This window comes from Melanotaenia boesemani, chromosome 9 (assembly GCF_017639745.1).
Source record: "Melanotaenia boesemani isolate fMelBoe1 chromosome 9, fMelBoe1.pri, whole genome shotgun sequence".
Taxonomy (NCBI): Eukaryota; Metazoa; Chordata; class Actinopteri; order Atheriniformes; family Melanotaeniidae; genus Melanotaenia; species Melanotaenia boesemani.
Window position 1 is genome coordinate 36,091,795 of NC_055690.1, and position 22,498 is coordinate 36,114,292.

Here is a 22,498-nt window from a genome sequence, read left to right on the forward strand (position 1 = left end):
GAGGAATCTCTGTATGCGTGAGACAAGGCTAAAGCTCAAAATGACATACTGGAGCTCTTAAGAAATGGGACAACATTCCTCTCCTAAAACTCCAGCAACTGGTCTCCTCACTTCCCAGAAGTTTCCAGACACGTTAGAAGAAGAGATGTTACACCGTGCCGAACATCACCCTGGAACTACTTTTTCCACCATGCCGAACGTCGCCCTGGAACTACTTTTTCCCCCGTGCTGAACATCACCCTGGAACTACTTTTTACACCGTGCCGAACATCACCCTTTAGGAACTGGAATATCTATTCCATTAAAAGAAAAAAACAGAGTCTGAGTGAAAGTTTGATGCATTTTATTAAAGAATCATCCCTCCATAGAGTAAAATGTTTCACAAGTGTTAGTGGGAAGTTTGTTTCTATAGTGACTAAAATATTTGACGTATTTAAATACAACAAAAACTAAATGAAGGTACAGCAGCTCCTCCTCTTCCTCATCTAAAAGCATCATGGGAGTTGTAACCCCATCATGTTTTTGTTATCAGGATGTTTATGCTTCAAAACTTGTATCGCAGTAAGATTTTAATACTTTTCATCAGAAACTTCATGACGTAATCTTAGTGGAAAAACTGATAAAATGACTGAAAGTCTGATTTGATGAGTTTTTACATTTAATTTGAAACCTGAGGAGCTTTTCGGATCAATGGTTAGATGAACAGCGGATGTGGGCGGGGTTTCACAAACAAAAAAGAAAATAGAAACATCACATAGCACCAAGATTAAATTCTGGCTAAATAAATACTCTGATGACATTTACAGAAAAATATAAAACAGCTGAGTTCAAACATATTTACAAACCAGAGATATGATCCACAACCAGAACCAGACTAGGAACTGAACCATGAACAAGAACTGAACTTGAAGCGAAGACCCCCCCAACATTAATAAAGGTGTTTCAGTCAGAAACAACGAACTTAAACAACAAACTTTCACAGATTAAATGTGGAACAGAAAACAGTTCTACAGCCGGCCTGGTCCTGGTCCTGGGTCTGGTCCTGGTTCTGGGTGGCAGCTCACCTTGTTAGTCACTCGACACAGAATAAGGACAGATTGCTGCTACTCGTCTGAACCTCGAGTCTTTGTTTTTAGTGAAACTCAGAAACATGAATAAAGAACAGGAAGTCAGGTGAGCTGGGGGAGGAGCTCCGGACATGTTCGATCTGAAAGAAAAACTGGAACAAAAGCACGTTTCAAGGATTTTCCTCAAAAAAATATTCACAGCTTCTCACGCAAGTCTTTTACCAATTTATTAACAAATAACTGACTGACCAATGACGCGCAGTCACTGCCACAAGGCTGACCAATCAGAATGATTCTCAGTGCAGTTCTGGTTGGGGGTTGTGGGTGGAGCTGGAGGCGGGGCTAAGGCGCTATAAAGAGGAGAGAAGGTCACAGCAGCCAATCAGCTGTCACCAGATGTGACATCACCTTCAATTAACTCACGCTTTTCAGAATCATTGATGAAAACATCTGGGTCGGTTTTGATCAGTGAAGCTGAATGTCAACCTCTGAGCACTATTAGAAAATAATCAATTTGATCATCTATGCATGCAGGTATGGATACCCGTTTCCACCAACCGGTCTTGGTTGCTGCTCATTTTTCTTCTGTTTCCAGAGGTAAAAACTGGAAAGAGTCCAGGAATTTATGATCCTAGATGCCTGACTTTTCTGTGATTCTTGCTTTGGGGTCCCATTCTGGCCCTAAAGGGTGGAGCTTTACACATTGCAATTCACTGATTGGTGGAAAGAATCATTTCTTCCTGTGTGATTCAGTAATGAGAACAAAGCAGGAACCTTGTTTAAATATATGGTGAATTTTTTGTTGTTTAAAGCCACAGGACAAGAAGAAAGAAGACAACCTGCTGGTTGTCCACCATCCTCCTCATCTGTTTCTGGTTCGCGTCTTTTTCATTAGAATTCCAGGAAGGTGTTCACACTATTACTATCGTTCACATTTTTATCTTTCACTAGGACCGCATCTTCCATGAAGACATTCGCCAGCAAGTAAGACTCTTGTAGAAAATACAACAAAGGGTCCGTACCTGAGACTCTGGAAAATGACAAAAGATTCTCATCCCCGTAAAGATAAATAGGATGATCTCCAACCAACCATCCAAAGTGTCCTTACAGTGGCAGGATGAGATTAGACCAACTCACAGCTGAGACTTAGGAATACTAGAACAGTACGTGGGAGGGAGGACCATCACATACACCAGGGCTCTATGAGAGCTGACCATATCAGTCTCCCAGAACAAGACCCAGTAACTGTCATAGTGGCAGATGTCCAAGCCAGAGTCTCAGGTATGAAGAGTTGGACTGCACCTGTCCCTGAAATGATACAGTAAACACCTACTGGCTAAAGAAAATAACATCAGTCCAGAATGCCCAAAAGCACAAATCAACCAGCCAACAGGACTCGCCACAAATGGCTAATCTAGGGCCAAAGAGTGAAGGACCTCCATGGGGGAAAAGTTCCATCCAACTACCATCGGGCAGCAGGAGGCGGGACCAGACAGACAAAAATCTGTCAGATTGCCGGGATGGTCACGTCTCCGGGATACTATCAGCTGACAAAGACACATCACGACACGTCAGATAGTATTTCTGAAGACGACTGAAGTTCCAGTCGAAACATGTGAAGGTAAAATTACACCTTAAAAAGCTCTGATCAAAAGAAGTCTTACAACTACAGTTAGAATAGACAAAATAAACCTGGTGACGCTGCTACGAGGAGGTTACGGACAAGACAGTCAAAGCTTTCCGCCGACTGGAGAGACTCGAAAGAACACAAACACTGTCACAGTAACTTTAACAACTGCAACTTTACTTCAAAGAAATGTCCTAAGAGAAGAAAAAAAGGCAAAACATGCACTCAAAACAGATAAAACCATCACTTCATTATTGGCAGATAAAGGCAGAACAACAGTGGTTATGGACATGGAAACCTCCACAACCCAGATGGAAACCTTGTTAGGAGACAAGAACACACGAGACGCTGAAGAAACACCCCACAGACAGCTGAAAGCTCCTGAAACCCCTGCTAGAACAAGAGAAAATAACTCAGGACATGTATAATCATTTAATAACAACTGCAACCACCATCCCCAGGATTTACGGCACACCAAAACTTCACAAACAGGACCCTCCACTACACCTACCGTAGACAGCAACGTTCCCACACAACAACTCACACATGAAGAGGAAACAAACCGAACCACACAAACGTCCTGGACATGAAAATCCACCACAAAGACAACTGCAATATAAAAATCACAGTATACAGAAAACACACACACACTTTTTATGAACGGGCCAGTATCATCACCGAGGAGGAGGAGAGACGTGAGGAGGAAGAGCAGGCATGACACACCGCCAACATCCAGCATGGCCCGAAATCCAAGAAGCACAGCAGTCAAAAGTAAAAACAAACATGAAGGAAACAGAACAAAACCCAAACAAAAAAACGAAAACAGCAGAAAGGACCTGGAGACCTACCGTACATCAGGGAACCGGTGAACACGTGCAGAGGACAACACAACAGCAACACCACACATAAAACTCTGCCAGCTCCTCGCTCACCCAAACAACAGGACGACTCACAGCATCACAGAAAAAAAAAGCAGAACCTAAAACCAGCCGACCAGACCACTGCAAAGGAAAACCAGATCATGGACTGAGACAACGCTAAAGTCATCAGATCGGAGAGCAACGTATTCAAACGCAGGATCAAGGAGGCCATAGAAACCAGGAGGCGAGCCAAGAACACCACCAGCCATGATGAGGGGCATTCATGCTGTCCCACACATGGGATTCCCTCCTGCAAAGACCATCGGGCGGCAAGAGGCGGGACCAGACGGGTAGGAGGCGGGACCAGCCGGGTAGGAGGCGGGACCAGCCGGGTAGGAGGTGGGACCAGCTGAATAGGAGGCAGGACCAGACTGACAAATATCTGTCAGACCGCCGGGCTGCTCACGCCTCCGGGATACCATCAGCTGATAAAGACACATCATGACACGTCGGAAGTTGTTTCTGAAGACGACTGAAGTTCCAGTCGAAACATGTCAAAGTAAAATTACACCTTAAAAAACTTTTTGATCAAAAGAATTCTTACAACTGTAATATCATCACAACTGAAGGGACTGAACTACCAGAAAGCAGCACAGCAGGTGTTCACAGCAGCTACAAATACTTTGGGACACCACAGACTGATGACAACCATGAAGAGGCTGCAGCCACAGCCCAGTTCATGCAGGTTCTAACAGTAAGCCTAATGGATCTGACCTGCCAGTCATTAGATACCCAGGACATGGAAGCTACTATCAAGACGAGAAAGCTCCTCCCAATGTATGGAAGGTTTCTCTCCAAGTCCAGCATCCTGAGACTGGAAACTACAAGGAAGGAGAGACGCAAGAGGTTAGGAGAGCTAGAGCCACTATCCAGGATTAAACAACAAAGATTCAGGAGTTTATCAGGAAGATGGACCGCGGTGATGACCTGCTAAGTAAATACTTTGGACAGCTAAAACCAGACAAGGAAGAGGAGGTGGAACCACTATGGGACACAAACCCCTGCATGACTTGGACTACTGGCAGATCAAAGAAGTGTCTGACTCCTACAGATCCCAGAAAACTCCATCAGATACACTTTATTGCTAAAATTATTGGCTCGCCTGCCTTGACTCTCGTATAAACTTAGTAGACACCCCATTCTTAATCAGATGAGTTCAGTATGACCCAGTCTTTGCAGCCATAACAGCTTCAACTTTTCTGGGAAGGCGTTCCACAGGTTTAGGAGTGTTTATTGGAAATTTTGACCATTTCTCCATAAGAACGTTTGTGAGGTCAGACACTGATGCTGGAGGACAAGGCCTGGCTCTCCACTCTATCTCATTCCCAAACTGTTCCCACAAAGTTGGAAGTATAGAATTGCCCAAAATCTCTTGCTACGCTGAAGCATTCAGAGCCCAGCTCCTGAAAAACAACCCCAACCATGATCCCCCCTCCACCAAACTTTATACTTGGCACAATGCAGTCGGCCCAGAATTTTTTTTCAACAACGATTTAATAGTAAAATAAAAACTATCAATAAAAAAAGAGTCATGATGCAAATGAAGGTCACACATCAGCTGTGGCGCTTTGGTTGGCTTTTACTGATTGACAGCTGTCATCTTCAACGTGATGGATTCTCCTCAGAAAAAAAGTCCCATCTGCTCCAACCAGTTCATGCTGGTCAAATGTTCCTCCCCACCTCCCTGATGACGAGTTTCCCCTTACCTCTCCTGCAGGAACAGGAAGAGGTGAAATGTCGCCTGATTCCTCCCTTAAAGAAGGAGGAGAAGGGTCACTTCTCCATTAAAGAGGGAGGGAAGGGCTGCCTCATTCTTCCCTTCACCCAGTGGTTCTCAAACTTTTTCTACTGTGCCCTCCCGTTTGTATACACAGAGCGAGGGGACCAGGTGTGTGTGTGTGTGTATATATATATATAAGCTAACTATGTAACTTACACTCATAACATCACAGACGTGAGGAAAGTGTTATTAGGAACACGTTTACTGTTAAAATAAGAGCAGGATATCTGCCCTCTTTCATTCATTTGAGAACCACTTCCTTAAAGGAGGAGAGGGTCGCCTCATTCCTCCCTTAAAGGAGGAGTTAAGGGTCGCCTCATTCCTCCCTTAAAGGAGGAGTTAAGGGTCGCCTCATTCCTCCCTCAAAGGAGGAGGTGAAGGGTCGCCTCATTCCTCCCTTAAAGGAGGAGGTGAAGGGTCGCCTCATTCCTCCCTTAAAGGAGGAGGTGAAGGGTCGCCTCATTCCTCCCTTAAAGGAGGAGTTAAGGGTCGCCTCATTCCTCCCTTAAAGGAGGAGGTGAAGGGTCGCCTCATTCCTCCCTCAAAGGAGGAGTTAAGGGTCGCCTCATTCCTCCCTTAAAGGAGGAGGTGAAGGGTCGCCTCATTCCGTTGGTTTCATAGCTGTGTAATTAAGAGGTGAAGGGTCACCTTACTTCTCCCTTAAAAAACGACGTAAGGATCACCTCATTTCTCCTTAAAAGGAGGAGGTGAAGGATCGCCTCACTCCTCCCTTAAAGGAGGAGGTGAAAGATCGTCTCATTCCTCCTTAAAAGAAGGAGGTGAAGGGTCACCTCATCCTTCCTTTAAAGAAGGAGGTAAAGGGTCGCCTCATCCTTCCTTTAAAGGAGGAAGTGAAGGGTCGCCTCATTCCTCCCTTAAAGGAGGAGGTGAAGGGTCGCCTCATCCTTCCTTTAAAGGAGGAGGTGAAGGATCGCCTCATCCTTCCTTTACAGGAGAAGGTGAAGGATCGCCTCATCCTTCCTTTAAAGGAGGAGGTGAAGGATCGCCTCATTCCTCCCTTAAAGGAGGAGTTAAGGGTTGCCTCATTTCTCCCTTAAAGGAGGAGGTGAAGGATTGCCTCATTCCTCCCTTTACAGGAGGAGGTGAAGGATCGCCTCATCCTTCCTTTAAAGGAGGAGGTGAAGGATCGCCTCATCCTTCCTTTAAAGGAGGAGTTGAAGGATCGCCTCACTCCTCCCTTAAAGGAGGAGGTAAGGGTTGCCTCATTCCTCCCTTAAAGGAGGAGGTAAGGGTTGCCTCACTCCTCCCTTAAAGGAGGAGGTAAGGGTTGCCTCACTCCTCCCTTAAAGGAGGAGGTAAGGGTTGCCTCATTCCTCCCTTAAAGGAGGAGGTAAAGGATCGCCTCACTCCTCCCTTAAAGGAGGAGTTAAGGATCGTCTCATTCCTCCCTTAAAGGAGGAGGTGTCCCCCCCACCCTTCCCAGGAGGAAGTGAAGGATTGCCCCACTCCTCGAAGGAAAAGGTGAAGTGTTACCCCCCTCTTCCTGGAGCAGAAACACCACCTCATCACTCCTTCTTGCAGGAGGAAGAGGAGCGTCCTCCTCATAACTTCATGCAGACTTTGCACTGTGCAATGTTCCTCCTCTGCTGATTAACATCAGTCATTGTGATGGAGGAGCTGTTGGAGGAGGAGGAGGAGGCGGAGGAGTTCTGTGTCATTTTGGTCAACCAGAAACTGTAGATATTGGAGAAGAAGTGGCAGGTTCCTCGAGGGCCCTGACACTCCACGAAGGGCTGAGCCATGAAGTTTGTCAGACAGCTTCCTGAGGATGTCAGAGATTGGCCTCCGCCCTCATCACCTGCACCTGTATGCTGTCACACACAGGAAATGACAAGATCACCTGCTGTCCATCACATATATGACACCTTAAGCAAGATTTCTGCTGTTCATCAGCTGTAACAGTATTTCTGGTTCTGCATTACTCACCATGAGGAAGGAGTATCCAACCCACAGGGTGATCCAGCTGGGGGGGCACTCTGGTGGGATGGAGTCCTGGCTGTGTAGTGCGACGGCTGATGAGGGGGCTTCACACACCACACAGCGGCTGATGTAATTTCTAATTAGCGGACCGTCCACAGGTAAACTCGGCACTGCCGTCATCGTTGACAGCCAATAGGATTTATCGTTCCGATTGGCATAAGAGCAGCCGTTAATGTCACAAGAGGAGAAGGGCATGGTGGAAAAGATGGGCACGCAAGAGCCCGCCTGACCTGGAAAAACAGATTAAAGTCTAATGATTCCAAAATACTTTCAACAAATGTACTAATCCTTGTTCTGTATGAAAAACATCAGTTTTTAAATGAGGAGAATCAGTGGATCTCCAATGATTACTGAAAGGTTTCCGAGAATAAAAAAAAAAAACTGATCGACTCCTGGCTTCTACAGACTGAAGTGTCCTTGGGCAAGAGAATGAAACCCACTGCTTCTGATGTGTCCATGAGTGGTCAGATAAGATTAGAAAAGGGCTGCACAATTACAGTCCACTTATCATTTACCATGTAGTTGCAAGCAAAGGCCTGCTGTGCAGAAAGCCTGCACCAACACCAAAGGTAGAGTGATGTAGGATGGGCCAAATCAAGGAGGCCAACCACCATTCACCTGTAATTCACCACCAGGATGTCATGTCTTGCAGTTTGCCTACCGTTTCTACAAATGTCACAAGTTATGTACCTCGATTGCTTGGGTTGGTATACTTACTTTTAAAACCAAAATGTGTATATCAGACATAGTCTGTTTACATTTGTGCTATCTTTGTCCATCCTGATGTAAGAATATATGGTATGTTTGAGTTCAATTAAAATTTCCATAGATCTCTAGTTTATTTCTGCAGCTAAATGTGACTTTCAACCATGCATCACGTGGAATATTGTACGGATTTCTGGTTGCTACCAGAGGCAGTTATCGTGCTGTATGCACTGGATCTTGATCAAATGAACATCTGATGCACTTCTATTAGTAGAAGCACTGAATCATCAAGGATGCCAAAGTCTACAAAGGGCGTTTAGATCAAGTACATACTACATGAATGCTTCTTTACCCAGATCCTGAGTGTGAGCCCTCTCTTGACCTTCCAGATAGAGCAGACTGTATCCTTCCCATAAGGGTGTTGTGTTTTGTGGACAGCGGGGAACTTCTGTTGACTGGCTGTGCTTCACTAACAGGAATCCCATGTTCATCTTTGTGCTTAATCCAGGAGGACCTGGGTCACCCATGGGTCCAGGCACACCTAAGACACAAAGACCAATGACAGGAAGTTAAATCATCAAAACAAGTTTATTCAGATACTAAAGCAAAACAAACAGCCCAGATTTACCAATAATACCGATAATTGAAATGCTGACTTTACTGGAAACTTTTAGAACATGTTGGGAGTTTTAGGGATGGAAAAATCAACTGTTTCCTTGATGTTGAAGGAAGCTTGAAGAGTTTTCTTCAGGCATGTTTAGCAGAGTGGAAATTATTCACTCACATGCTGATTATTGGAAGAATGAGTTGTTATGTTGGTCACTGCCCTGAAGGATACCAAAATAATAAGTTGGAAGGACTCACCTGGTTTTCCCACCAAACCACTCTCTCCTTGTAGGCCTGCATCTCCTTCATCTCCTCTTCTACCTTTGGGTCCAGTAGAACCTTTCTCACCTTCAGACCCGGCCTTCCCCTTGTCACCTGAAACACATCATCGCCCGTTACGAGTATCAGCTGTATTGATACCAGAACTTATCCTTGTAGTTTCCTCACATCCAGATATTTCGTTTGGAAATTTAACATCATGAAAAACTTCATGAACATGAACTGGTTCTAAGTTTAGTTTTATTAGGACAACTGAATTCAGGGAAAAACCAAACCACTTCTGCCACAGCCCGATTCTCACCTTTCTGGCCGTCTCGGCCTGCCTCTCCAGTCAGGCCAGGCTCTCCTCCAGGACCAGGGGGGCCCTCTGTTCCTTTGGGGCCCTGTGGTGCAGGTTGATATGGGGCACAGGGATGGAGTCGTCCCTTCTCCCCTTTTGGCCCCACTGGTCCAACAGATCCCCTTGGTCCTGGAGGTCCACTAGGACCAGGGGCACCTGGATGACCCCTAGACCCTGGTACTCCCAATAAACCTGGGTCTCCTCTCATACCTGATCACAAGAGCACACAAATACAGATGGACATTTTTCCAAACCGTCTTAGATGTGCTAGCATCACCACTGGATCTATTTTACGATCCAACATACGACTTCTGCAGATCTTCACCTCCACTGAACTCCATTATGACCTTCTAGTGTTGACAGTTTTAGAACCAAGCAGGAAATATTCATCGCAGACAAATAAGCAAGTCTAACCTTTCCATCCAGGGTTTCCAGGGATGCCTGGGAATCCTGGGTGCCCATCACATCCCTTTGTCCCCTTTGTCCCCGGGCATCCTGGGTGACCATTGTCCCCTGCATCCCCAGGAATTGGGGGGTTTGGACCTGGATCCCCGATTTCACCAGCACACCCTGAAACATTAGTCCCAGATCAGTGGGCATCAGCGAGATTCGTCTGATGAATTTTTTTAAACCTGAAGATAAAAAAACCAACCTGGATCGCCATCTGGGCCCTCACACCCAGGATCTCCACAAGGACCTGGGTATGGATTTTCACAGTCTGGTCCAGGCTGACCCGGAGGTCCACAACCACCTGTTGGGCCTTCAGTGACAAAGAAGAACATTAATCCTCTGTTGGTCTGACTGAAAACGCCATTGATGGGATTCACAGTGATGCCGACCTTTGGGTCCTTGGGGGCCTTTGGGTCCTGGTGGCCCAGGTTGAGATGGACCACAAGCACCTGGAGGACCTGGAGGACCCTTATATCCTGGATGGCCATTACATCCAGGAGGACCTTTAATACCCAGACCTGAAGAAAAGGAACAGATTTAGAGGAAATAAGCCAAAAACTCTTTTGATTATTGAAGAATGACTGTAAATAAATGAGTGGATGTCTCTCAAACAGCTGAACGTGGACAGAGACCCAGATCCAATTCCTCCCCTTGGTCCTTATGCTCAGTTTTCATCTATAGATGATGCCCATTTTCTTTTGAAAACCAAGAACCACCAAGTCATCAAATGACCCCAAACATCCTGCTTTAAGGGCTAAATAACTGGAAAACAGACATCCTGCTCCTGTAAAAATACAAGGATGGGTCCAACTAGCAGGACTAAGGGGGTAGAACTGGGACTCGACCATAGTCTACATTTTAAAACACTGAAAGTAAACAGAAATACATAAAAACAACAGTCTGAAAATGATGCTAAACCACAAGCAAACATGTGGCCAATGCCATTTGGCCCATTAATATCAGTCAACGTCATTCCCCAGGTGGTTGCCCCAGGGGCCGGGACCCGCGGTGGCTGTGCTAGTGGGCTGCTGGCTCTGTGGGTGCTGGGTCTGGGGGGATTGCGGGGGTGCTTGGGGCTCACTGTCCTCTGGTCCACCTGGGGTGTCCCCCATGGGGCATGATGGGTGGGTTATGTGTGACATGACTGTGTGATGGTGAGTGCTTGTGGGTACGGCACAGGGGAGGTTGTGAGTTTGGGGTTATATGGGGTGCAGATCGGAGTAGCCGGAGGGTGGGGGGAGGGGGTCGATGGCGCCCTGGTTCCCAGGGTGTGCGGCTGGAACATCGGGGTGTGTGCTGGCCTACGCCGGGTGGCTGTCTGGGGAAGCCTGGTCCTCCTAGGCATGTTGAGGGCCCTCTGCCTTTGGGGGGTGGGGCGGCCGCCTGGGGCCCTGGGCCCTTCACTTGGACCGTGGGGGGCTCTTGGTGGGGCTCTCCTCTGCCGCCCTTCGGGTGGGGCTGGAGTCGTCTTCGTGGTGGGGTAGCTTGGGTTAGTGCTCCGGGCTGCTGAGGGCCCGGGTCTCTGGGCTGCCCTGGTCTGCCTCTGACCTCCGTAGAGGCGTGGTCGCATTTGTACGATCTCACTCACCACTCTTCATCACTGATCACTCCTCTTCCTCATCCTCTGCATGCTGACACAGTCACTGAGTTGTCCAGTGGGTTTTATACAAGAGATAATTCTTTTTTTTATTTTTCCTGTGAGTTAGTATCTGGTCGCTGTTATGTCTTTTTGATTTGGTTATTATTTAAAAACTCTTAATGACTAGCAGCTCTGTTTTTTTTTTTGTTTTGTTTTTGTAAAAGTTGTAGAAAATGTTCTGGTGTGTTCATGTACAGGTGTAACAGTTTGTTGTTTGTTGTCTGGTGATGGTGTGGATTGAAGGGTCGTTTCCTTCTGTCTGTGATCTTTTTGTCTCCTTTCTTCTTTCCCTTTTGCTCTTTTTGCTATTTTCCATCTTTTTCTGCCCCCTCCAGTCAGGTCCAGCAAGATTACATAGATTCTGTGATTCAAAGTAAATAAATAAATAAATGAATCACATTATCAAGAGGAGCCTTACCCATAGGCCTCCCCTTGGCAGAGCAAATTTGTTCAGCACGATACAGCAACCAGATTATCATTTTGCTTGCTATGATGCTGGACAGGACAAGTTAAAAAATGCACTTCACCCTCCTTTCCTCCAGAGTCGACATTGCTGGTGCATGAATGTGGATGGATGTGGTCGGAGAGGCTGTAGGCGTGGATTGGCTGCCACAGAGCAGCTGTGGCTACATATGTAACTGCCATCAGCAAAGTATGAGTGAGAAGGGAATAATGTAAAGCATCCATTAATCCATTATTATTATTAACATCCATGAAGTTGACTGATATGCGTAGTGATTAGTGGACAGCTATTTAAAAGACTTTCATTCAAAACTTTCATTTTCATACCTCTGGTTCCCATGTCACCTTTCACTCCTTTCAGTCCATCCAGTCCATGAAGTCCCAGCGGTCCAGGAGGACCTAATCCAACAAAATCACTCATTAAACATACTTCTTTAACACTGGAGTACCCCAGGGCTCTGTTTAAGCTTAAACTAGTTGTCTGCCTTGACTCCAGTGGAGGTGTCAAATACAGCTACAAATCTAAAAGCTTGGACATTGTAAGCGGAAAACAGAATGCAATCATTTCCAGATCCCATCACCCCAAATATTATAGCATCATACCAGATGCTGAAACAAACATTTCACCATCTGATGGAAAATATGAGCTGATTGTGAATCTTTAGGTCTATGGATCTGACAGCAACAGCCGCTTGCGCAATGGTCACAACTCATGAGCTCTCAGGCCACGGTGGTAGCATGGCGAGTAGGAAGCAGCCAACATTAACTTTGGAGGGGTGGAGATATTCCCATTACTTTCAACTTGTTGAAATTAAAGGGAGCAATGTGAGCGTAAGGTGTAGGTTGTGTCCTGGTGAGAAACTGTTGTCCACTGGTGTGAACTCAACTGCTAACCTCACCAATTATTTGCAAGGAAAACATGCTAATGTGAAGCTTGTAGCCCGAGATCCCTCGAGAAATCATGACATGTTGAATCCAAGTCCCAATAAGCAGCTAAAACTTTCAGCAGGTAACCAAACGAGAGCTGGACAAACGTGTCGCTTCGTTCATTGTCGAAGAAACGCTGCCCATCAACACTGTGGAATAGGGGTGGGTAAAAATATTGATTAATCAATGCACTGCAATATTTCTCCGCCCAATTCAATATCAATTAAGGAAATCCTCTGAATCGATCCTCCTCCTGACCCATGGGGGGGCGATGTGTGTGTTATTCACACTTTATAAACAGTGGCTGCATTAGAACAACAACAACAAAATGGCGACCAATGCAAGCAGCAGCAGGCTAAAACCAGCTCCTTCAACGTTTAAATCTTACGTTTGGGGTCATTTTGAATTCCCGTGTAAATCTGGAACACAGGACATAGACAAAAGTAAGGTCTGTTCTTGGGGAGAGAGAGATCACTCTGCAAGAAACGAGAGGATTCAGTCGAGATACTCCGTATGAAACCTGTTGTCATACACATGTCAAACATGGGAAAAAACTAATGGTGCCTTCACCAACAAGGTGGAATTCCTCCCATGATGCCTTGTCCCATATCTGTGACATCCCAATCAACAGTTTGATACGCTTTTCCCTAGACTGGCCATCAGAGCCCGACAGAACGCAAGCACCTATTCCTAAAGCCGGGCTTACACCAGAAGACTTTTGAAAGATTTGCAAAAGACTCTAGAAAACTACCAGCTCACATCTAAAGACAAATGTTTAGAGTTTTAAGTCTCAGACTGAGATTTGATAACGACTGTGAATCTACAAGACTACAACTAGATTCTTTTTTTGCATTTTATTGTGATATGTTGGACAGTTGATCTCAAACAGGGCTGACCTGCCCACAGTAAAGCAAGCAAGGGGAGAGTTTCTCTCCAGGAGAGAATTATACATCATCATTATTAAGTGTGGCTTTGCATCTCCACCAGGTGTTACACCTACTCATCAGAATCTGGATGAATGAGTTTCTCTTCTTCTCTCATTTGTTAGATCATTATACCGTCGCACATAAATGATCCACAGCAGACGTTTACTTCTTAATAACCATCCGCTCCTCTTTCTGGACGCTCCACCGACAACGTTTCATCACTGCTTCTTGTTTGTCTTTTTTTTTGTCCCTTTTTGCCGGTGTTCTGACTGTCGGGATTCTTGTTTCTGCTTTTGTCAGAGCTCATCTGTTGGTTGTTGATCGTGTTTCATCACTGCAACTTGCAATAATATCAAACATGTTTGATATTGTTGCAGATCCAAGACTAAGGAAAGATTGACGTTAAACAGCCAGATTACCAGCTCACACCTAACGACTGAGATGACGGGAGCGAGCTGAGACTCCAGTAAAACTCCTAAGATTTCCTAAAGACTTCTATTTTTAGTCTGTGATCGTGAAAATCGTTTGGTGTGAGCCCAGCATAAAGGAACACTGCAGTGTCTTGAAGCCACTGAGTGGCTTTGGATATATTGCAAGGTGAATACAACTGTTATTATGGTAGGCTTTTACCAACACTGGAGACCCTCCAGTCCAGGACTGGTTCTCCAAAATGAACTGTCGAGGATGACAGCAGACCTATCTGGTGCGATTGTACAGGTAAGCCAATTTTTAATAGCCAATATGATACCTTTTGATAAAAGCAGTTTTCCTCCCATGATAGAGTTGTGTGTCTGAAACTAGGCTTGTGTCTTTTATATAATTTTGTTGTAGGCCATCAAGACGCGATTCGCATAGCTGTTGGAGAGGAGGAAAGCTCTACTGGCTGCCTTGACGAAATTTTAAGTTCGATGGATAGGCGAAGCGAACGGAGAGAAGCGGCGCGTGCGCTTCTCATAGCAGAGTGCCGTACACCACGATGCAGAGCAAACTGAGAAAATATGAGAAGTTGCTGAACACCAGCGCCAGTGAGGAGGACTTTTTCTCTTTTACTGAGGAGGAAGATGCAATGTCCTTTAGTGCAGACTCAGAGGTACTTCATTCTATGAAATCAGGCTCCGAGTTGGAAATCCTCAGTCACTTCTCCGAATGAAAGTTGTATCCATGAAATAGAACACTGCCACACCATCTAGTGCTCCGGTGGAAAGCCTGGTCAGACTGGGGGGTCTAGTGCTTTCCCCCAGAAGAAACAGACTCCCAGGTGAGCGTTTTGAAGGTGGGCATATTCAGTTAAGACAGCCGTTTCAGTTCTGTGGCTAGTCAACGTTTTAAGTTCTTCTTGATTTAAATTAGGCTAAAATATCTTTGCCTTTGCCGTGTAATGCTATTTTATTTTATTTATCAATATGATGAGCCAACTGAATGCAAAACATTTGAAAGTAATTATGTTTTGTTGGATTTAGACGAGGTATAAAAGGAGCATTTCAGAGAGGCAGAGTCTCTCAGATAGAAAGGTGGGCAGACGTTCACTAATCTGAGACAAACTGGACCTAAAACTGTGGAACAATTTCAGAAAAATGTTCCTCGATGTAAAACTATGAAGCCTTCCAAGATCACACCATCTAGAGCGTGATCATCTGGTAGGAAGAGGTCAGGTGACCTCTGAATGGATGGCTAAGATGTGATCGATAAAAAGTGCATCTGGTCTGACTGTTCATGTCTCCATCGGGATCATGACATCTACATATTTCCAATGAGGCAGCAAGTTCTGACCTTGGAGTCCAGGGCTGCCCTGTGGTCCTGGAGGGCCATCAGCTCCTGCCCTACCAGGAAGACCTGGAGCACCTGGGTGACCTCTGGGACCTACGGGACCGATCACACCTGTTGGAGACACAATGGATCAGAATGAGTTAGACATCTCATTATATCCTTCCTCATTGTCACTGGCTAATTTGGGTATATGCACCTGCTTCACCAGGTTTTCCTTTGACACCTGGGTGTCCTTTGCATCCTTTCTGTCCTGGAGCTCCAGGAAACCCTTGTCGCCCAGGTTCTCCCTTCAGCCCATCTGTTCCTGTGACAGAAAAGCAAATGATTTATATGTTTAAATAAGTGTCAGAGCTTTTAAACAACCAGTTTCTTACAGTTGCTTAATGAGAACCAGATCGTTACCTTTGAATCCTGTGAGTCCAGGATGTCCTTTGTCTCCAGGTGGACCTGCACAACTAAGAGACTCTCCTTTGTCCCCTGAAGCACAAAGACACAATTTGCACAATAGGCTACACAGAGTAGAAAAGACATAAGACCAGGATGATGACATGGTAGCCTTGTACCTTTGGGTCCTTCACATCCTGGTAGACCAGGTTCTCCAGGTGTCCCTGGACAACCAAATTCACCCTGCAACCACAAGAACAGATCATTTTTCTGATCATGATCTATATTCTGAATGACTGAGTTTTAAAGCAAACTAAAATCGAATGTACCCTCAGATGCAGAGTCTACACACATATCTGATTAAAGAATCTGATTCCATCTTACCGGGTCTCCAGGCTCTCCAGGGAAACCACGGTATCCTGGAGGCCCTGTACACCCAGGTGCTCCTGGAGATCCTTTTTTGCCACGTGGGCCTGGGGGCCCCTGAAATCCCTTAATGCCTTGGGGTCCAATGAAGCCTGGATTCCCAGGCCGACCTGTAGCACCTGGCAGACCTTTATCTCCTGTGGAGAAAACATGTTTTTGAGGTTAAAAGGTTTAAAGTGAAGGATCCGATGGATGAATAATCCCAAATGCATCATGGGAAACTAGTGTCTGAATTTATTCTGCTGAATCAAAGTCAGCTTTACTGTCATTTTCTTCACATGTACAAGACACACAAAGGAATCGAGATTATGTTTCCCACTGTCCCACGGTGAAGACAGGACAAGACATTTCCGTCCTCTGACCCGAAGGATTTTAGCTGAAACTATAAACTATAAAGTATGTTGACCTCAAAATATACGGACAAGAAAATATCAATAATAATAATTCTGAATTTAACTGATAATAAAATGATAATTAATTCCTGATTCCCTCAATAATCCCCTCAACTTTTATGGACAGAATTTCTAGGTGCAGCCGAGGTGTGGAGGGGATCCGGTTCGGTGGCCTCAGGATTGGGTCTCTGTTCTTTGCGGATGATGTGGTTCTGTTGGCCTCGTCGGGCCGTGATCTTCAACTCTCACTGAAGAGATTCACAGCGAGTGTGAAGCAGCTGGGATGAGAATCAGGACCTCCAAGTACGAGACCATGGTCCTCAGCCGAAAAAGGGTGGAGTGCTCTCTCCGGGTCTGCAATGAGGTCCTACCCCAAGTGGAGGAGTTCACGTATCTCAGCGTCTTCTTCAGGAGTGAGGGAAGGATGGAGGGAGATGGACAGGCGGATCGGTGCAGCGTCTGCAGTGATGCGAACTCTGCATCGGTCTGTCGTGGTGAAGAGGGAGCTGAGCCAAAAGGCAAAGCTCTCGATTTACCGGTCGATCTACGTTCCTACCCTCACCTATGGTCACAAGCTGTGGGTAGTGACCAAAAGAATGAGATCGCGAGTACAAGCGGCTGAAATGAGTTTCCTCTGCAGGGTGGCCGGGCTCTCACTTAGAGATAGGATGAGAAGCTCGGTGATCCGGGAGGGGCTCAGAGTAGAGCCGCTTCTCCTCCACATCGAGAGGAGCCAGATGAGGTGGCTCGGGCATCTGGTCAGGAAATGCTGGACGGACTACATCTCTCGGCTGGCCTGGGAACACCTCGGGATCCCTTCGGATGGGCTGGTGAATGTGGCCGGGGAGAGGGAAGTCTGGGTTTCCCTGCTTAGGCAGCTGCCTCCGCGACCCGACTCCAGATAAGCGGCCGAAGATGGATGGATGGATGGATGATAATTAATTAATAATTATGAATTAATTAATTATGTCTAAAAGTTTTTACTTAATCTAAAGATGCAGAAAAGGAATCAGCTGTTTAAAAATCATCATTAAAAACACACAAACTTTGTCTCAATCCCCTTAATTTAATGAAAAATATGTAACTTCTGCTGTCATGTTACACACTGGAGAAACCGCAAGGCTCTGCTGAATAGACCAGTGTAGGATTTGTTTCTTTGTCTTAAAAATGGTGGGAATTACAGCAAATTAAAAAGAGGGAACTTTCTGCTGTTTCGTATGAAATCAACATTGCTCCTTATGGAGCAGTTGGAAGATGATTCTTGGTATCTATGAAGGACACAGTGAGAGAGAGCAGATGTCCTGCGTTAAAGATTGCAGAAATCTGAATCTCTTGTAAGTTTTTTTAAAGTCTGAATCTTTTTTGTTAGTGAAATTTTGTGGAATGAGAAATTTCTTTGTGATTTGAAGGACTTTAGAAGGTTTCATCGATAACCTTCCATAAACATGAAAAACGTTTATTTTAACTTTCAAGCGTCCTTCTCCTGATTATGTTCATGTTTGATTGGTTTTAGTGTGTTAAAGTGTTCGGACGTTACTGAAGTTTAAAAAAGGTCCAGAAGGAAAAAAGATATCTCAATTCCCACAGCCTTTGAATGCAGCACAGATCCTAAGAAACAAAGAGTTTGTGAGCTCAACATCCATGCCACTGGTCTCTACAGTAACAACATCATGACCGCTCTCACCATGTTGTCCGGGGACCCCACTGCTTCCAGCACCTCCTTGTGTTCCTCCCGGGCCTTTGATGGGGAGACAGTTGGTAAATCCTGGAGGCCCCGTGGCTCCTTTACAGCCTGCAGGGGACACATCAGAACTGGGTCCGATATCTGTCTGAAGACTTAAAGACTGACACGATCGCAGCTGTGTTTCCACGGTTACTGCTGCAGCAATTATACCTTTTTGACCCTTCGGCCCTTCACATCCCTGAGCTCCATCTTGTCCGCTGAGGCCCCTCACTCCAGTCTTCCCCGGGAATCCTGTGTACCCCGTCTGTCCTGGGAACCCTGGAACTCCGGCTTGGCCCTGGTCCCCAGTCAGACCTGAAAGCAGGATTTTGGTGAAACTGTATTTTCAGGAAATATTTACCATGTTGGAAGCAGCAACTTACCTTTCTGACCGATGGGACCTGGCTGACCCGAGTCTCCCTTGGGTCCAGGGGGGCCCTGACTCCCAGGGTCCCCAGGAAAACCCAAAGGTCCTTGTTTGCCCTTAGGGCCTGGAAAGCCATTATTTGGAGTCCCTCTGATCCCAGTCTCACCTTTCTCACCCAAATAACCTGAAAAGAAACTCGATAAAATCAAACTCTAATCAAGGAGAAAAGGAAGAAAATAGAAAAATGAGTTTCTTTACCTGGTGGCCCAACTGGCCCCTGAAGGCCCATCAGGCCCATTTCACCAGGTTTTCCTGCATTACATTGCTCAGGTGCCGGTCCTTGGAGTCCGGTTACACCTGGGGCCCCATCTTCTCCCCTCTGGCCCTTCGGTCCAGGTCCGCCAGGCAGACCGAGGACTCCTGCACAGAAAGGGGAAACCCATCCTGATGGTCCCTCGTCTCCACGTTTACGTGTTGCCTGAAGTTTTATTCGTTGCTTTAATATGAGGTTTGTTTCTTGTAAAGTTGTTTACAGATGTGGTATGTTTGCATTCATGTTTTGTCATTTTTTTTACACTTTTTATTTTTGTATCTGTGTGATTATTTCTAATTTTTCTCAGGGACTTTTTTTCTATTTAACTGTAATACAACTGTAAAACATTTGCTCTCCGAGGGTAACTAGTTCATAATTCCGGATTGTTGTTCTGTCCCCGAAATGTTGTAAAAAGTCTCCATCTGATCCAAAATGCTGCAGCGAGAGTTCAGATAAGACCTGTCAGCAGAGATCATATTTCTCCAGTTTTACCTTCTTTTCTTGGATCTTAGAGACTCAGAGTTCCAGATTTTCCCAACAGGGCTTCGATCTCAGACTGCAGGTTTACTGGTGGTTCTAAAAGTAGAATGGGAGGCAGAACCTTCAGTTATCAGACCCCCTTCTGTGGAACCAGCTCCTCCCTGGTTCTGGTTCTGATGGAGGTTTTCCTCCCTGGTTCTAGTTCTGATGGAGGTTTTTCTCCCTGGTTCAAATTCTGATGGAGGTTTTCCATCCTGGTTCTAGTTCTGATGGAGGTTTTCTAACCTGGTTCTGGTTCTGATGGAGGTTTTCCTCCCTGGTTCTGGTCCTGATGGAGGTTTTTCTCCCTGGTTCTGGTGCTGATGGAGGTTTTCCTCCCTGGTTCTGGTGCTGATGGAGGTTTTCCTCCCTGGTTCTGGTTCTGATGGAAGTTTTCCATACTGGTTCTAGTTCTGATGGAGGTTTTCTAACCTGGTTCTGGTTCTGATGGAGGTTTTCCTCCCTGGTTCTGGTCCTGATGGAGGTTTTTCTCCCTGGTTCTGGTCCTGATGGAGGTTTTTCTCCCTGGTTCTGGTGCTGATGGAGGTTTTCCTCCCTGGTTCTGGTCCTGATGGAGGTTTTCCAACCCGGTTCTGGTTCTGATGGAAGTTTTCCATCCTGGTTCTAGTTCTGATGGAGGTTTTCTAACCTGGTTCTGGTCCTGATGGAGGTTTTCCTCCCTGGTTCTGGTCCTGATGGAGGTTTTTCTCCCTGGTTCTGATGGAGGTTTTCCTCCCTGGTTCTGGTGCTGATGGAGGTTTTCCTCCCTGGTTCTGGTCCTGATGGAGGTTTTTCTCCCTGGTTCTGGTGCTGATGGAGGTTTTCCTCCGTGGTTCTGGTCCTGATGGAGGTTTTTCTCCCTGGTTCTGGTTCTGATGGAGGTTTTCCAACCCGGTTCTGGTTCTGATGGAAGTTTTCCATCCTGGTTCTAGTTCTGATGGAGGTTTTCTAACCTGGTTCTGGTTCTGATGGAGGTTTTCCTCCCTGGCTCTGGTCCTAATGGAGGTTTTTCTCCCTGGTTCTGATGGAGGTTTTCCTCCCTGGTTCTGGTGCTGATGGAGGTTTTCCTCCCTGGTTCTGGTCCTGATGGAGGTTTTTCTCCCTGGTTCTGGTGCTGATGGAGGTTTTCCTCCCTGGTTCTGGTCCTGATGGAGGTTTTTCTCCCTGGTTCTGGTTCTGATGGAGGTTTTCCAACCCGGTTCTGGTTCTGATGGAGGTTTTCCTCTCCACTGTTTCCTTGTGAAATGGTTCATATGAACAGTTATAAACTGGACTGATGTGTGTTTTGTTTTAGGCTAAAATGAACTGGACTGAATCGGGCTTTTTGTACCTTAAGATGACTTTGTTTTGAATTCATGCTATATAAATAAAGCTGAATTAAATCTATTTTTCTAATCAGTTCTTTTGCACAAAACTACCATGTGAAGTAGTTTTTATCTCAAAGGAAGTCTGTTGCTTCCTGCAGTTCTGACAGCTGATTGTTTACTAAATAAAGTTTTAGTTTGTGTAAACAACAACAACAATAACAACAACACATCCGTCCAAACAGAAAATAATAACTTGATTTATTCAACTCACCTGGTTCTCCTTCTTGACCAGGTGCACCGGGAACTCCTTTAGGTCCTGGAGACCCCAGACGTCCTTGCAGGCCAACAGCTCCTGGGGGTCCTGACTCAGTATCCCCAGCTGGTCCTTGGAGCCCAGGAGGGCCTGGGAGCCCTGGAGAGCCTGGCACACACAACGTATTGTAAAATGAGCTGTAGATGACTCAGTTAAACCTCCCCAGGTTCTGTCTGTTAGAATTTATATCTAATCTTCAAATGTAAGAGAAGTTTTCCACCACAGGAACTCCTGAGGAACTCTAGGTTGCTTTGGGAACATTTCTTTTACTTATTGATGATTCTTTGATGGAGTTCTGACCAAAGTAGTGACCTATGACTCATCCTTGCTGGAAAGACAAAACATTTGGTGGATGCTGCTTTTATACTCAATCCTGACACCCTCACCCATCACCAGGTGATCTGCTGATCGGAGAATCTTCCAGAACAATTTGTTGGGATGCTGGGTTAAAACTAGAGCATTCAAATTATCAATTTTTTTAATCACAGCTTACAAATTAATCATGATTAATCACCAGAAATCTGCCCGTTTTTACTGCATCGTATCACCAGAACGAGCCGATGCTACAAATATTTACTGTTAACTGACCTTCTCTTGGGTAAAAGTCAGATGTCCAAGGGTCATTAAATGCAACATGTAATGTACTTCTCTATGTTGTTCTAAATCATCTCTACCATGTTCTAGATAATTCAGAATTCATATATCATCATCTCACCATCCGTCTCCATGGTGATAATTTCTGTCCTAAAAGCAGCAGATGTGACGACTGAAGTTAAACAGCCGACGTTGATGAAGAAACTCTAATAAAACTGATGATCTGGATAAAAAACGCTTTCCTTTTATCACTGAAGTGTGAGTGTTTGTGCATATTTCATAAAATCTAGACCTAAAAAAGTTCTCATCAGTACCCCTGCCTGGCCCCCCATCAGAACTTTTCTAGACCCGCCCCTGCATAAAGTATTAGCATATGAAGTATAAACCCTGTCTACCACCAGCCAGCTACTGTGTTAGAGAAGGTCCTGCCAACAACAAGACTTAGTTAGACTTAGTTTTCTCCTTCTCAGCTGATCCATAAACACACGCAGCAAGAGAGAAAAGCTGATCAGCTGATCACCGACAGCCATGATTCCTAGAACAACATGAGAGGAGAGGGAGGAAGCAGCTGCTGCACAAACAGAGACGACCAGAGATTCTCTAGAGAGTTGGTGCAGGACGCAGGATACTTTTAAAATAAATTAAATTAACTACTATTTGGAAT

General features: G+C 45.5%; 1 protein-coding gene across 2 annotated transcripts in view; it reads right to left on the reverse strand.

The window, feature by feature from the left end:
- Positions 1–326: 326 nt before the first annotated feature.
- The window catches only part of col4a4 (collagen, type IV, alpha 4), a 78,778-nt gene continuing 56,606 nt past the window's right edge, over positions 327–22,498 (reverse strand). For both annotated transcript variants that reach the window (XM_041995185.1, XM_041995186.1), the window contains exons 29-47: positions 21,199–21,348; positions 19,047–19,208; positions 18,805–18,972; positions 18,593–18,736; positions 18,383–18,490; positions 16,265–16,443; positions 16,060–16,123; positions 15,899–15,973; positions 15,693–15,800; positions 15,500–15,607; positions 12,204–12,275; positions 10,165–10,293; positions 9,978–10,085; positions 9,740–9,895; positions 9,287–9,535; positions 8,965–9,081; positions 8,453–8,641; positions 7,342–7,625; positions 327–7,226 (exon numbers count right to left, since the gene is read on the reverse strand). In XM_041995185.1, the coding sequence (XP_041851119.1) occupies positions 6,957–7,226; positions 7,342–7,625; positions 8,453–8,641; positions 8,965–9,081; positions 9,287–9,535; positions 9,740–9,895; positions 9,978–10,085; positions 10,165–10,293; positions 12,204–12,275; positions 15,500–15,607; positions 15,693–15,800; positions 15,899–15,973; positions 16,060–16,123; positions 16,265–16,443; positions 18,383–18,490; positions 18,593–18,736; positions 18,805–18,972; positions 19,047–19,208; positions 21,199–21,348 (2,840 nt within the window). In that variant the 3' untranslated portion in view covers positions 327–6,956. The remainder of the gene's footprint in view (positions 7,227–7,341; positions 7,626–8,452; positions 8,642–8,964; positions 9,082–9,286; positions 9,536–9,739; positions 9,896–9,977; positions 10,086–10,164; positions 10,294–12,203; positions 12,276–15,499; positions 15,608–15,692; positions 15,801–15,898; positions 15,974–16,059; positions 16,124–16,264; positions 16,444–18,382; positions 18,491–18,592; positions 18,737–18,804; positions 18,973–19,046; positions 19,209–21,198; positions 21,349–22,498) is intronic.